The 13988-nt window shown below is 50.6% G+C and overlaps 1 protein-coding gene across 3 annotated transcripts in view; it reads right to left on the minus strand.

The window, feature by feature from the left end:
* Positions 1–12892, minus strand: part of HID1 (HID1 domain containing) — a 31459-nt gene extending 18567 nt beyond the window's left edge. For all 3 annotated transcript variants that reach the window (XM_050908521.1, XM_050908520.1, XM_050908522.1), the window contains exons 1-3: positions 12804–12892; positions 4668–4817; positions 2108–2278 (exon numbers count right to left, since the gene is read on the minus strand). In XM_050908521.1, the coding sequence (XP_050764478.1) occupies positions 2108–2278; positions 4668–4817; positions 12804–12869 (387 nt within the window). In that variant the 5' untranslated portion in view covers positions 12870–12892. The remainder of the gene's footprint in view (positions 1–2107; positions 2279–4667; positions 4818–12803) is intronic.
* Positions 12893–13988: the final 1096 nt, after the last annotated feature.

Here is a 13988-nt window from a genome sequence, read left to right on the forward strand (position 1 = left end):
GCCTTCCCCACCACACACTGGTGCTGGAGGGAAAGGCAGAAAGCAGGAATGGCAGGAGCTTATCTATCTCAGCCAGGCCTCTGTCAGCCTGTGCACAACACATGGCTCTTAAATCACAGCAGGCAGCTAACGGAGATAATAGCCTGTGTGGCTCTGACGTCTGTCTCAGTGACAGCAGGAAGACTACCCTCAAACAGATCCCGGATGTAAGGAGAGGCCCAGAGAGGATGGATGGAGCCAGCACAGCAAAGACGCTTTTACTTGAGCTTGCCGTCAGAGATGAAATGACAAGCGTTAGGGTACAAGGGGACTTCTTTTCCAAGAATGACCTTTGCTAACATAACCTCAGCTGCCCGAAAAAGTCCCTGCAGGCTCTGGGTACCACCACATCCAAAATGGGTGACACACAACAAACCAATAGATCTGTACACAATACAGACTCCCTTACAGGAGGAAGACACCCGTGCTCCAGGAACTCTGCCATCCATCACTGCATCATGAAGCCAGCAAAGGATAATCGCAGAGATATTTACTAATGGTCCAGGCATACCATCATCTTCCCCTTCAGCTCCCAGGGAGAAATCAGCCTTCAGACAGCAAAGTCATTGCCCCTAGATTAGACGTGGCGCCACCTTCCCTAATGTCTCAGGGCTTTATTTGTTATCCCCTGCCAGGCAGCTCAGCCAACCTTACAGCTGCTTCTGCACGTGGTTAAATGATGGAGCACACTGAACCACAACAGCTCCACCGACATTCAGGAGGCATAATGCAGTAGGAGGGCTCCCAAACCCAGCACACATGCACTGGGCTGGATCGCCTTGGGGTGACCTCACCACTCTAAGGCTGAGAAACTCTCTCTTCCAGGTGCCGGACAAGGTGGAAAAACAGTTGTAACAGCAGCCTGGCTGGATCAGAGCACTAGGCACCCCACGTGTTCCCTCCCAAAACAAGCTCCTCCATTGTTAAGCCCCTCCAGAACTCCCTGGCCCCTGCAAGGATGAAAGGATGGACAACCACCACCCTCCCTATCACACAGATCACATAACACAGCAGGGCTAGCAAAGACTTCCTTTTCCACCACCCAGAACTTCCCCTTGAAGTACCTCAGGCAAAACAGATTAGAGGTGACAAGCAGAGACAGCGCAAGGTGCAAGGTTTGTACTGTACCAACCACTGCTGATGCTTTATAACCTTCCCCAAAAACACTGCAGTACACCTAACATTCAGGGAAAACCACACTCTTCAGTACTGCCACACTGACCTGCAGATTCAGAAACTCATAGGAGAGGGCTTTCTATGCAGAGAGCATGCAGCTGCTGAGGGAGCAAGCAGGCAAATATGTATTCCTGGCCTAAGTCAACTGTGTTTTCAACACTATTTCTCCTATTTGCAGGAGATCCTAACGCACTTTTGCCCTGTTCCTCCGAGAGACACAGAAGAGCACTATTGTGCCTGCTCTCCAGACAGAGAAATGTAGGGAGGTTCAGAGACTCCCCTGAGGTTATATGTGTCACTGATGGAGCCAGAAACAGTACCTAATTCTTTAACCACTCTTGCTCAGTTGTGGGCTTCACCTATCAGGCTTGGCCCCTGGTTAAAAGTGTATCACTCAGTTCATAAGCAGGGTATTGAGTCATGATGCTGAGAGCTTCTCTGGCACCGTTTGCTTTAAGTGTGACATTGTAACATCAGTGGAAATTACACCCTATTTAAGTTTGACTTGAATCTTAAATCAACTTTAGTTAATGGAAGAAGGTCATTTCAGTTTAAGGAAGCCATGCAGCCTTTAGTAGCGCTCTCATGTTCATTTCGATTCACACCTTCAGTTATACTGGAGAAGCCTTCCCTCAAATACCAGTGCTCTCCTACAGCTACACACCCAAGTGAAATATTCAGATGATGCAGCAACCTGTGCCAAACAAAGCAGCTGAGGGTGAGAGGAAGAACAGCAAGAATCAAAGGAAGGAAAAGAACCTAGAAGGTGCCACTTAATTTCTGACCAAATAGAAATAACTGGAATAAAGTTGCCCCCAAATGTACATAGGGTCTCCTCGCTGCAGCCTCCCCTTCCCCCTCCAGAAAGAAGAATAAGAGCCAAGAGACAGACCCCTCCTCGGCCAGCCCCAGGGACAGTCGACCAGAAGAAACCTCTCCAGTCTGGGTCCTCGAAGATGTAAGGCAGGATACGGGTGAGGAGCCGGCAGCAGTTCAAGACGATTTGCCTCTCCTTCTCCGTGTGGCAGCCACTCTCTGCTCCCTGCACCAGCTTCTCCACAGCCTGAAGGAGACAAAACCAAGGCAGGTAGCATTAGCCTGGACACAAGTTAGCAAGAGTTGGACAGGTCTGTCCTGCTGGTGACACCCTCACAGAGTTATAAGCAGTTCTTGGAGCCCATTTTCTCCGAGTTCAATGGTACAGGTGCTGTTGCTGTTTGAAACACTGCAGAAATAGGATTAATGATCTTAAACAGACCTCCTTGAATTTCTACTGCTGCACTGCAAGATACCTCACATGCCAGGGCTAATCCACACAGCACACGTGTCACGCCATGCGAGACAGACAACCACAGCACCAGAAGGCTCCTTCCAGCACTGCTCCATGACACCACACACTGCAAAGAGCAGATCAGATTAATCAGCCGCATCACGTACATGAGACGCAGGCAGAACCAAGGCAGCAGCACTGTGCAGCATGGTGTGAGGCGCTGGCAGGGGACAATTGCGGAGAAACACACAAACTCTGACAGACCTGTATGTGCTGTTGCGATTACAGCAGGGACCTCTCCCGACTCAGCAGGTGGGAGCTGAGCTGCTGCCTGTGACTATTAAGTGTACGGATACGGCCTCCAGCAGAGTCTGTCACAGTCCTGCTGCAGAGGAGGGTGGTAGTCCAGGTTTCCCCCACTGACTCTGTGAACAGGACTGCTGCTCTGGAAAGAGCTTCTGGGCTGAGTCTCTGCAGTCCATCCAATCGCTGCTGAAACTGCCAATGGAGACAGTCACTGGGTTTTTCAGAATAGGATGTGGGTCTTGCCAGGCAGCAACCACAGCCCCAGGAGGCAGGGGCAGGAGGTTTTATCCACAGACAGAAAAAGGCAGCTCCTTCCCCCAGCAGCTGCACCCACTTGCTCTTACTCCCTGATCCCAAGGGGAAACAGAGGGGGAATGAAAGCCAAAACATTTACCAAGGATTCACCTTGCTGCTTTTTAATTCATGAGGTCATGTGTCCCTGCTTATTTTCATAGCAGACTGTCTGGGTCACTGACTCTGCTAGCCTGCGTCATTGCCTTAATGGGTATTTAAATGCTGTTTGCGTAGCCTCAGTCTGTCCACACACTACTGTGTGACTGAGCTTAACTATTTTTTCAGGCACATTTATGACTCCGTACAGTCTGAGTCTCTAGCCATGATTGCAAATGACATTTCAGCCATGCTGTTGTGCTCTCCATGAACATGCAGCATTGCTAAGTCCAGTGGCACACCGCATATGGCACAGGTCAGGGCCCTCAGCCTGGCAAAAGCACTGCAGGAGTCTGCAAGCTCCTTTGAACCTGATATCCCAAGATCTAGGGCTCCTGGATAAACAGCCCTGCAGTTACCAGGTCTCCCAACACATCTGTTTCCAGTAGGGAGAACAGCCCATATTTTAGTCTTGGTTTGGGGGGAAAGAGGACACAGAGTCAAAGGGGTTACGTAGCCGGTACAGGTCGTCTCAGCCCTTCTCGATTCCCAAGTTCCTGACTGCCAGAAGCCAGGAGACAGCACTAGAGAAGAACCATTCCATTTTTCCTCATTCTTGTATTCTTTCTCCAGTATCCAGTACAGGCATCTGTCTGAGGCACGATTCCCAGTCAGAGGCACCTTCAGTGTGATTCAGTAGGTCTCGTTCACATTTTGTAGAGCAGGAAAGAAAAACAGGACAGCAATAACCATTTAAAACTGGGAAAATGCCATTCCAAATGTTTCCAGTACTACAAATTCAAGGCTACTCTTTGCATGGCTCAAATCAGGAGCATTATTAACACATGCACTTTCCCAGGCAGAATAAGTCTCAGGCTGTTGCTCACCAACTTGGTAAGTTGCCAAACCTGGCAGGGTAGGAAACATGCGTCAATGTCCCTTGTGCTCCACACAAGGATGTAGCAACACCAGAAGCAGCATCAGGGATCTTCTGATGTCACAGCAGAAGGAAGAAAAGTCTTAAGATCTCCCTCGAACTTCATCCAGGCACTTGTACAGTGACAATCTCCACATCCCTCTGGGATCTATCAGCTTGAAGCCAGACTGATGCACGGTGAGGAGCAATTAGATGCAGACAAGGAATCGGATGTACTAGCCTCGCCACAAATATGCAGCCTTGGTACAAAGTCCCCTAAGCAGGAAGCAGTTTATACAGCAGGCAAGACCCAAGAGGGCAGAGAGAAACACAGGAAGGGTACAAGAGGAAAAAGGCTCCAAAGTGAGCAAATGCCAGCTGTGGTCTGTGCTAAACCAAGAGAGGAAGGACTGAGAGTTACCATCAGAAGGAGACAGGGACAAGCAAGCACATCATGTGGTACAGGAAATAATATGGTATCTGTCTCTCCTTGGGAGCCATAGGGCTATTGATCCAGGGACACCCCCCTACTAGCACAGCACCAAGGAGTAAGACAGCACTAAACCTTACCTTATAACACAAAGTGGCCAAGTTTGAAGGCGATTCTTCTCTCACTGCTCGAATCTCTGCAGCTGGTACAAGGGCAAAGACATCCTGCACTGAAGTGGCTGTGTCTGCCCAGAACTGGTCCCAAAAGGCATCATCTGTTGCCTCCACGGGCTGTGGAGACACATACATGGTTACAGATGCATTCTATGAGGTCCATACATCAGTGATTACGCCTGGCCTGGGGATGGGACCAGGCACAGAAGAGGTTCAATAAAACATACTGGCGCTGGTTTTGTACCTCAGCCTCTTTGTTACCAGGGCTTTGGCCAATTTGATCTCCCAAACAGCAAGGGGTGAGCAGCAAGACATTTATGTGACCAACTGCATCAGACTGGGAATCTCCAAGTCCTTCATGGAGTCACAACATATGTGAGGCCTCCTGCTTGTCTGCAACCTGGGGCATGTATTACAAGGTCTTTGACAACATGCATGGGCCAGGCTACTGTCACGCACTCTGTCACCTTCAGAGTAAGCCAAGGATGCCCTGAGTGTGCACTGGAATTACTTCTATTGTAACCAAAGCTTCGAGGAAGCAATCAGGGACATCTCACATTAGGACACGAACAGACCCATGGAACTGACAGACCCACCTCAAAGCACTTACGGATGCAACGGAATTGATCTTTCTGAATCAAATATTTATAGGGAACTGGACTCAGTGGAGCTGGTTGCTGCCAAGACTTTGTTCTTAAAAAGTACTAAGTGTGCAATCCAAAGAGGAAGATGGAAGGAGACCGATATACTAAAAAAAGCAATCCATTTCAGACCTGTGGTCTGAGAAGCCCACCACCCCCACATGCCTGGGAACACACGTCTTCCCATTACCTTTTCTGGCTCTGCAGGTGCAGACGACCTCCTCTTTTACCAGCACTGTTGTCCTCTTTTCACAGCGAGAGAATAAGTATTCTCCTCGAGCCCACCCTGAAACCCCACTGCTAGGGATGCTGGCCATAAGGACAGTCTGTTTGCCAGACTGCAGCTGGAAAGACAGCTCTGTACAGCTGGCCGCAGAGTCCCGATGTTATTTCCCTAAGCTTCTTCCTGACAGCGTGGCACCTACTTAGAAATCAAAACAAGAATGATGACAACCTGGGTGTCAGGTTATATGCAGCTGAACAAAGCAGACTGGACCTTGCTTTGCCCTTTATGGCTTTGCAGAGCCAGAGAGCAGCGCTGGCCATTCAAGGTGAAGCAGAGGCTCAGACACACAGGGCCAGCAGTGCCTCCAACCCTGCAGAAGCATGGTGATGACCTGCCACTCCCCAAAAGGTTTGCCAGCACGGTTTGCTGAACAACAAGGCATCTCCATTACACAACATCTCAGGCATCCAAAGCCTAGGAGCTCTGAATAATCAGGAAAGACTTAACTTTTCAGCCAGTCTAAAACTGAGCACAGCTCTTCCCATCTGAATGCTAATACTTGCCAAGAGATAGGCATCACCCAAACAAGGCTAGGAGTGCTCATCCAGCCCAAGGGTCCAGCTACAGGGGTGGGATAAATACATACCTATTTATGCCAAGCAGTGTGAAAGAGACAGATCCGTGATTTCAGTCAGAAGAGGAAAATGAAAACTTTTCCAGAGGAGTTTCCCCAGCCATGCCAAGGCGTGGTGGCACGCTCAGCAGGTCAGAAGAGCCATCTGCTTGAGCAACCCCAGCCCTCGGCTTGGGGCGAGGAGGAGCCTCCCGCCTAAGACGTGCACCGGCTCTAAAGCAAACAGCAGCTCTCGCTAACCGTGATAATCAGCGCCGTGGGCGGGTCTACCATGTCAGATGGGAAAGGGGCAAAAATATGAATGTGTGTTTAACTTAAACAATTCCTGCCCACTCCTAGCTCTGCTGTAGTAGGCAGCAAACTTGCCCAGCTCTATGCTGTTTCTAAATGCAGCTAAGACACGACTCCGGGGAGAACAGCCCATTCACAGCTCTGACACCAAGAAGTGCTGCATTTCCCCCTTTGCTATCACCTCCTGAATTAACAGCCACAGTCTGCAAACAGGTGATGTGTCACTACCGCCCAAAGGCCAAAAAGTGAGAGGGGCAGGCGGGCAGGCCACCCCCAAACTGGTACAGCAGGTTACTGCCCTGCAGCTCTCTGCCTTAACGCTCCAGTGCCGTAGAGGCTGCCTATTGCTTGTCCTGGTCTGGTCCTTCCAGCCATGCAATGAATCAGCCCAATAAACTCTTCAGTCTTTAAAAACAAAACTACAAAAAAATCCACACGTGTTTAGGCATCTTTTTAAACTCTGCTCTAGTGCTGAAACCCTCTTCATTTTATCACCTGGCCACCAAAGCAAGTTCTCACCAAACCTCTTCCCAAGGGAAGAGAGACTTTTTCCAAATGGTTCAAGATCACAGCTCCTCAGAGGCGATCTATAGGAAGAGTCAAGTGTTTACAGCCTGACCTTCAGCTTCCTGAGTGTGTGAAGGAGCTGTGCTCTTTGCAACCTGGGCATGAAATGCTTAAATGGAAGCAAAGCTGTTTTGCAAATCTCATCTCTAATTATACTCCTCAAAAAGAGCCAAGTATTTGGAAATCCGATCCATGTAATGCACGAAACATCCTACACTTCCTACACCCCCTTTTTAAACCACGTACCACAACCACACGTATAATTGCCACATGTACCTACTGGCTGCCTGCCACAGCCACTCCCACTGACAACAGTGAGCAGCAATTGCTGCTAATTGGAGATCATGCATAAATAATGGCTTCACTCTCATCTAGAGGGGAAGCAGAAAACCATTTCCCTCCAGTAGACATAGATCCCTTTACCTCCCACTAGCCTGAGGCCTCCTCAGAGGTTGAACACAGCCGCTATTTTACAGATGGTAACACAACAGCTAAGATGGACTGAAGAACACAGACTCCGACTAAAATTACATGGAGGTAGAGAAGCAGAGCAGCAATTACCCAGGCTGCAACATTGGATGCTGCAGCCACATTAACGTCACGGCTGCCATCTTGGCAAGCAGATTACGCTAAAACACCATTTCCTTCTTTTTTAATAGCTGCAGCAAGTCAGCTCCTCATCAACAGATGGTATCCCGTGTACAATCCTGGGACACAGATTCAGTACTGAGTCACTCACATCCCCGCAGCCCCCCTGTTTTAATTAACAGTCTGGCATCATGAAGCTACTCGATCCACACAATATTCATCTCCTTGACAGAACATTACTGGATGTTTTTAAGCTGATTGTATTCTGCACACAGCATCTCTGGGGATCTAAATATCCATTTCCTCATCCTGAGCTCACCCAACAGCCTGTATCTAGCTCACAGAGAAGGGAAATACAGATACCTAGATCAGTCTTGTTCACCAGCCATGGATATCTTCATATGGAAATGTCAAGATTTAGTTACAAGTGTTGGTACTGCATATGCTGCAGTAACAAATCCCACAGCACCACAGCTAGCCTTGACAGTGCTTTAACCAGAAGAGCTCACGAGGAGCTGAATCCTCAGCAGCAATGCTGTGAGGGGGGCCACTCTGGATCCTCCAGATGAGCGCAGATCTGTCCTCTTTTGGGGAGGGAGCTGCAGCACAGATAAGAAAGAGACTTATGTTCCTCCAGCACAGTGCAGACAACCAGTTCTCCACCAGCAGTGCAATGAGAATGAGAACTTCATCGTTGCCGGAAGAATTGAGGGACCAGTAGCTCAACTGTACTCTGGAAACACAACTGGCATATCTGGAGAGCAAAGGAAGTTCCTGACCCGCCATGCACCCCACCACAGAGACTGCTGAAGTTACAGAGCTAACTGGCAGAGAGAGAGGCTGTTGACCGAACAAAGCTCTCCACACCAAAGGGATGAGATCACTGTAGCGCAGAGTGGTTGCTGAGAACACAGTGGGCAGAGCCGAGGTGATGTGACATCTCAGAGCGGGCAAGGAGGGAGACTTTTGCCTTCAGTTCACCTGGGCAAGGTGTAAAGACCTCCCACCTGCACGCTGGCTACGTAAAGGTGGAACCAGTTCTACTGGACACCTCCAGTCTTTATTTCCCCATAGTTACAAACGTTGGGTTTCAGGTTCTTTAAAGCACACCAACACACACATGCTGTAGGATTCAGAAAAGGAAGACGCTTGGTTTGCAAGCATCTTGCCAGTTACTGAACAGAGAATCACAGCCCTGAACAGGCAATCCCCAGGCAAACAGGATATGTCACAGGAAACAGGAAAACAGAGTGGAGCTGACCATGTCCTATAAACAGGAAAAGGTCCCAAGGCACAGCCTCCCCCCATTCGTTACTGTCCTCAGCCTGATGCTAGCACCACCTTCGCTTTCTCTTTCAGATACAATCCCCCACAAGCTCAGGCAGGGTGAATGTTTGCACCCTCCTCCCAACCGAGAGCTCTCTGCACTTACACCTTTACATCGAATGCCCGTTCCCAACAATTCCTCCAATAGGTCCCTACCAGAGGACTGTCCTTAAACCAATTCTAAGGTTGCTGCAAACCATCATCAGAGAATCAAGGGGGCAAGCAGCCACTAGTCTCGCTCACTGTATTCTCTTTTTGCTTCTTGCCAACAGGCCAACTGAGCATTCCACCAGCGAGGCGTTTAGGGCAGGGACCCTCCTTCTTCTGGGACTCGACAGCAGAGCAGGTCCCTCATTCCTAACCAGGGTTTCTAGCCAGTACTACAAAAGCTCAGATAGTATGTAACAGCAGCGTGCTCCTTTCCACCCCAAATGAGGCAGAACTGTGGAGTGTAATGACCACAGAGCCATTCATGCAGCACTTGACTGAGCCCTAGGAGATCGGGCAACCCTGCAGGGCCAGCAGATTAGTTTGAGGCAATTCACGCACCTTTGTACCACCTGTTTGTGAGCCACTGTGCAAAAGGAAAGTCTGAGGACAGATTTTTCAAAACATTAATAACTAGCAAGATTTCATCCCTGCTGCCAAGGACAGCAGCTCCACACAGATTTCAGAGCAAAAGTATGTTTTTCTATAGGATCTTTGCAGTCAGCACTGCAGAATCAAGGAGAGGCTCCACAAGTCTGTTGCCAGTTCTCTGCTCCCACAGCAGAGACAGTGTTGCAAAGGAAACTGGAAAATGGGATTTGTGGAAGTCCAGCAGGGAAAGCCTAGAACAAAAGTCAGCTGGGTGAAGTGTTAGTTACAGCTTTGCTTTTAAGACAACAACTTTGCTTTTGATCAACCTGAGAGATGTGGATACTTGAATCAAGCTTGAATACTATCAGGAATAGGCTACCAGAAACCAACCTCTGTCTAAGCACAAGATGTACTTTCATCAGGCTCAAATTAACAGCTTGTTGTACTACTGCATTTGCACGTCAGGGAAAAAGAACGAACTGGAGTTTGTCCCTCATGTTTGATCCTTCCTGTCTCTTTAAAAGCAGAGGCACAGCTAGCATTAAAATCTAACAAGCTGGTTCACAAGATCAAAATTTCTTATCTTCCAGTCGGTTGCTTGCAGGAACCGTTTAATCGCCAACTGGCTGAGAAAAGAAAGTGTGTTTCCCCAGCAGTTAAGACTCCCAGCTTCGGTTCCCTGCTCTGCCACTGATTAGCTGTCATACCCACAATCTACGTTTCCCTTCACCTGTTAAGTAGACAGCATTTTTATGGGCAATTTGGGAGGGCTCACACACTCTCTACACACTCTTACACCTTCAGAGTTTCTCTTTGGCAATTAAAAAATCAATTAAGTCAATTTCGTTTGTGTCCAGACTTGGTTCGACTTTCAAGTTCTGGGCTCCACATCTGCTACAAGCATTCAAATGTCATGTTCCTTACAGATTTTTTTTTTTTTTTAAATATTCACACAGGAACACTCATATTTTTTAATTAATGAAAGCCTGGAGATTATAAGAACTTATTTTTAAGAAAAATTTAACTTCTGTGCCAACTCTTAACCTTCACCAGTGAGTGAACAGTGCTTTCTCCTCGACCAGTTCCTTCCATCAGAGCCTTAGGAAACACCGCATAGTGCATTACTAAGCTCATGGTTTCATGTTACTGATGATTTAATGAAAATCTATTTGTCCAGCTACCTAATGTCAGAGGAGAAGGCTGCAAAAAAGGAGACGTGTTGCTGAGGAAGCAAAGCGTATTTTGAGCTAATAGCTTTGAAGGATTTGACTCTGTCCATTATTGCAGCCTGGTTTTGAATCCAGGGTCTCATGGACTAGGAGGTTACACAGAGGTTGCTGCTGGTACGAGCTCAGAAGGCTCCAGGAGAGTCCAGTCATGCATCCTGCACAAGCAAACACCGGTGCCCTTCTACGGTATGTAAATACGGGAGTGCCAACACCCCACCCTTTTTCCACATGGCAGTTAGTCTCACCTAGACCACAAAGATGTGAAATGAATCCAGCAAGAATGAAGCTTTTTCTCCTTCCTTTATTCAGGGCTTCAGTGAACCTTCTTTCATTACACACTTCAATAAACCGGGGGAGAGAAGTGCTCTCTTCTTGGCTGGTGATATGAAGGATTGCCTCATACAGGATTTTCTTTGTGAACAGCAGACTGAGAAGATCCCTATAGGCTTGATTTCCCCCCCCAATCTCATTTTATAAGCATGTTTCCCAGTGGAGGAAGGACACTCCAAAGATGAAGGCACTCTGAACTATTTGGCATCCAGAAGAGACTTTGGAAGAATCCCTTAAAACATTAATTCATCCACTTCTCTTTTTGCCTGGGGATGTCGTGGAACATCTACAATTGGGGTTTTTTAAGAATATGTTCACAAAAGCCATTCCTGAGCAATGCAGGTAGAAGTGATACTGCTTTAGAAAGTATAAACACAGTTTCTCAAAGGCTCTTCCAGCCTTACTGTCTATGATTCTTTTCCCAGTCCTAGTCTTTGTCTCTTGAATTTTCACAGATTTTCTCCTATTACCCTTTACCCCTTTGTATCCATACCCTTTTCTTCTGAATTCATTCCCCATCGTTAAATATCTTGCTGCCATCATCCCCAAGTTTTCTTAGCAGCTGTTATTCCCTCACTGCCAAAGGTGGATCATAACAGCAATTCTCCATTGTAGCTCAGAACCTGAGCTGTGATTTCTCAATAGAGCAAAATCCCCCTGCTCCTTAGACAGAAGGACAGTCTACTGATTTTCTGCCAGTGTGCTGCTGCTACTGGGCTCTCAACTTAAGACAAGAACTAAGCTAGCTCCCAGGACATGCACAACACCTGTTAGACCTCCAGGCAACCACCCTCCCTATGCACAGTTCTGACTTCCTTTCACTTCATTCTTTCTCCTCTACAGCCTGCAGAAATAAAGCATTATTTCACAGGTCACAGATGGAAGCTGCTTCTGCTGCAAAAAGCTGTCCCAACAGCATGGTCGGCCAACAGCCCTTTCAATCAGCTATCACCCAAAAACAGGGCAAGATTCTCCACCAATTATTCGGGGGGGGGGGGGGGGGGGAGATACAGAAAAGGGGGCATTAGCAAACATTGTGGTGATGTAAACCTGCAGCTCAATACGTTAGGAGCTGTGGACATCCCTTACGACAGCAGCGCCTCGGTCTGCTACCACAGCACGCTGTTTAGCAAGATGTCAGAGGCGGCAAGCGCCGTGATACAGGCACGGCACTGCCAGACCTGACGGCTGTCCCCGGGAACCGGGTGCCCCGAGGCAGAGCACGGCCTCACGGCGTTACTGGTGCCCCTCCACAGACCAGCAACACGGCGGATGGGACCAGCTTGCTCAGAACCCTCCATCGGCTCCCCAACCTCAGGGCAAGGCCTCACCACGAGAGCCTGGACCACAGCCAGCCATGGCCGAGGCCCCCAGCGGTGCTGTCACCTCCGCCCCGAGCCCCGCGGGTCCCCAGCAGCGTGCAGCCCTCTCCCCATGCACAAGGCACCCGCGCCGGCCCTACTCACCAGGGTCGGGCTGCGGGGGCAGCGGCCCGGCCGCCCCCTTCCCTCAGCACCGGGGGTGCCTCGGGGCAGGGCCGGGGGAGAGGGGCCTGTCAGCCCGCCCCGGCTGCCTCCCAGCGGCCCCGGCCACCTCACAGCCGGGGGAGGCCGCGCCTCAGGGCAGGCGGGCGGCTCCCGACATGGCGGTCCCCCCCTCACCTCACCCACCGCCCGACATGGCGGCCCTCACCTGGGTCTTGGTGGTGAGCTGGATCACCGCCTTCCTGAAGTTGAGCTTGGAGTCGGCGCTGCCCATGGTGCGGCCCGGCTCGGCTGCAGCCTGCCAGCCGCCGCGGGCAGGGCCGGGCAGGGCAGGGCCGTCCCCTCACGCCGCCGATCCCGCCTCCCCTCCTCGGGCCGCCGCGGCCGCCATCCCCCTTCCCCGCACCGGCGGCTCTCCCTGCCTGCCTCCCTCCCTCCTGTCAAACCCGGCCTCGCAGGTCCCGGCCCTCCCTCCCCTCCGCCCGCATCCCTCCCTCCGCCCACGGCCGCGGCTCCTCCTCCGCCGGCCCCGCCGCCAGCCCTCCATCCCGCCCCGCCGCCTCCCCGCGGGCACCTTCCTCCTGCTCCCCCTGCCTCAATCTTCCCTCCTTTACCCATCTCCGTCTGCCACCCCTTCCCCACTCTACCCCTTCCCTCTCATCCTCCTCCTGGCAGCCCCCTCCCTCCCTCCATCCTCTCTCCGCCCACACTTCACTCCCCATGGCCGTGCTCCTCCCGCACCTTCCCTTGTCTCCCCTCTCCGTGGGGGCCCACGGCAGAGCACAGCTTTCCTCATTTCACCCTCCTCCTCCAGCCCTTCCTCACTCTCCCCTCTGGCCTGGGGTCCCTCTGCCTTTTCTGCCCCTCGCCTTCCCTGACAGCCCCCTTCTCCTCTTCTTCCCCAACCTTTGCCTTCTCCCCCCCATCAGCTTCCTCTGCCCCCACCTTGCCCCCTTCTCCCTCCCCTCTGCCCGCAGCCTTTGTCCCCTGAAGCCCCTTTGCTCGGCTGCTCTCAGGCACAAGCCCCACGACAGCTCCGTCTAGCCACCGCCAGAGAGCCCAGCCACTCTCGGTAGCCTGGCCCCAAGCCCAGATGGTCCGGAGGTGCAGTGGGCTACCAGGGGAATGGCTAGCTCTGGCCTCTGCCTAGTCCTGGGTAGAAAGGGGCTGGGAGCAATCAGGCTTGTAACAAGTACCCTGTGCAAGCACCATATAACGAGCTCGTTGCATGTGGCGGCCCATTAACCCTAATGAAATTCTACCCACATGCAAGGAGAGGATGTTTTATGACCCTGGGGACTGGGAATTCAGGATTTGGCCCTCATTGAACACCTCAAAGCAGCTGTTTGAGGCGATTGAGTGTTGCCTTTGAAGCTATCGTCACTGTTTTCTG

This window comes from Gymnogyps californianus, chromosome 19, assembly GCF_018139145.2.
Source record: "Gymnogyps californianus isolate 813 chromosome 19, ASM1813914v2, whole genome shotgun sequence".
Classification (NCBI taxonomy): Eukaryota; Metazoa; Chordata; class Aves; order Accipitriformes; family Cathartidae; genus Gymnogyps; species Gymnogyps californianus.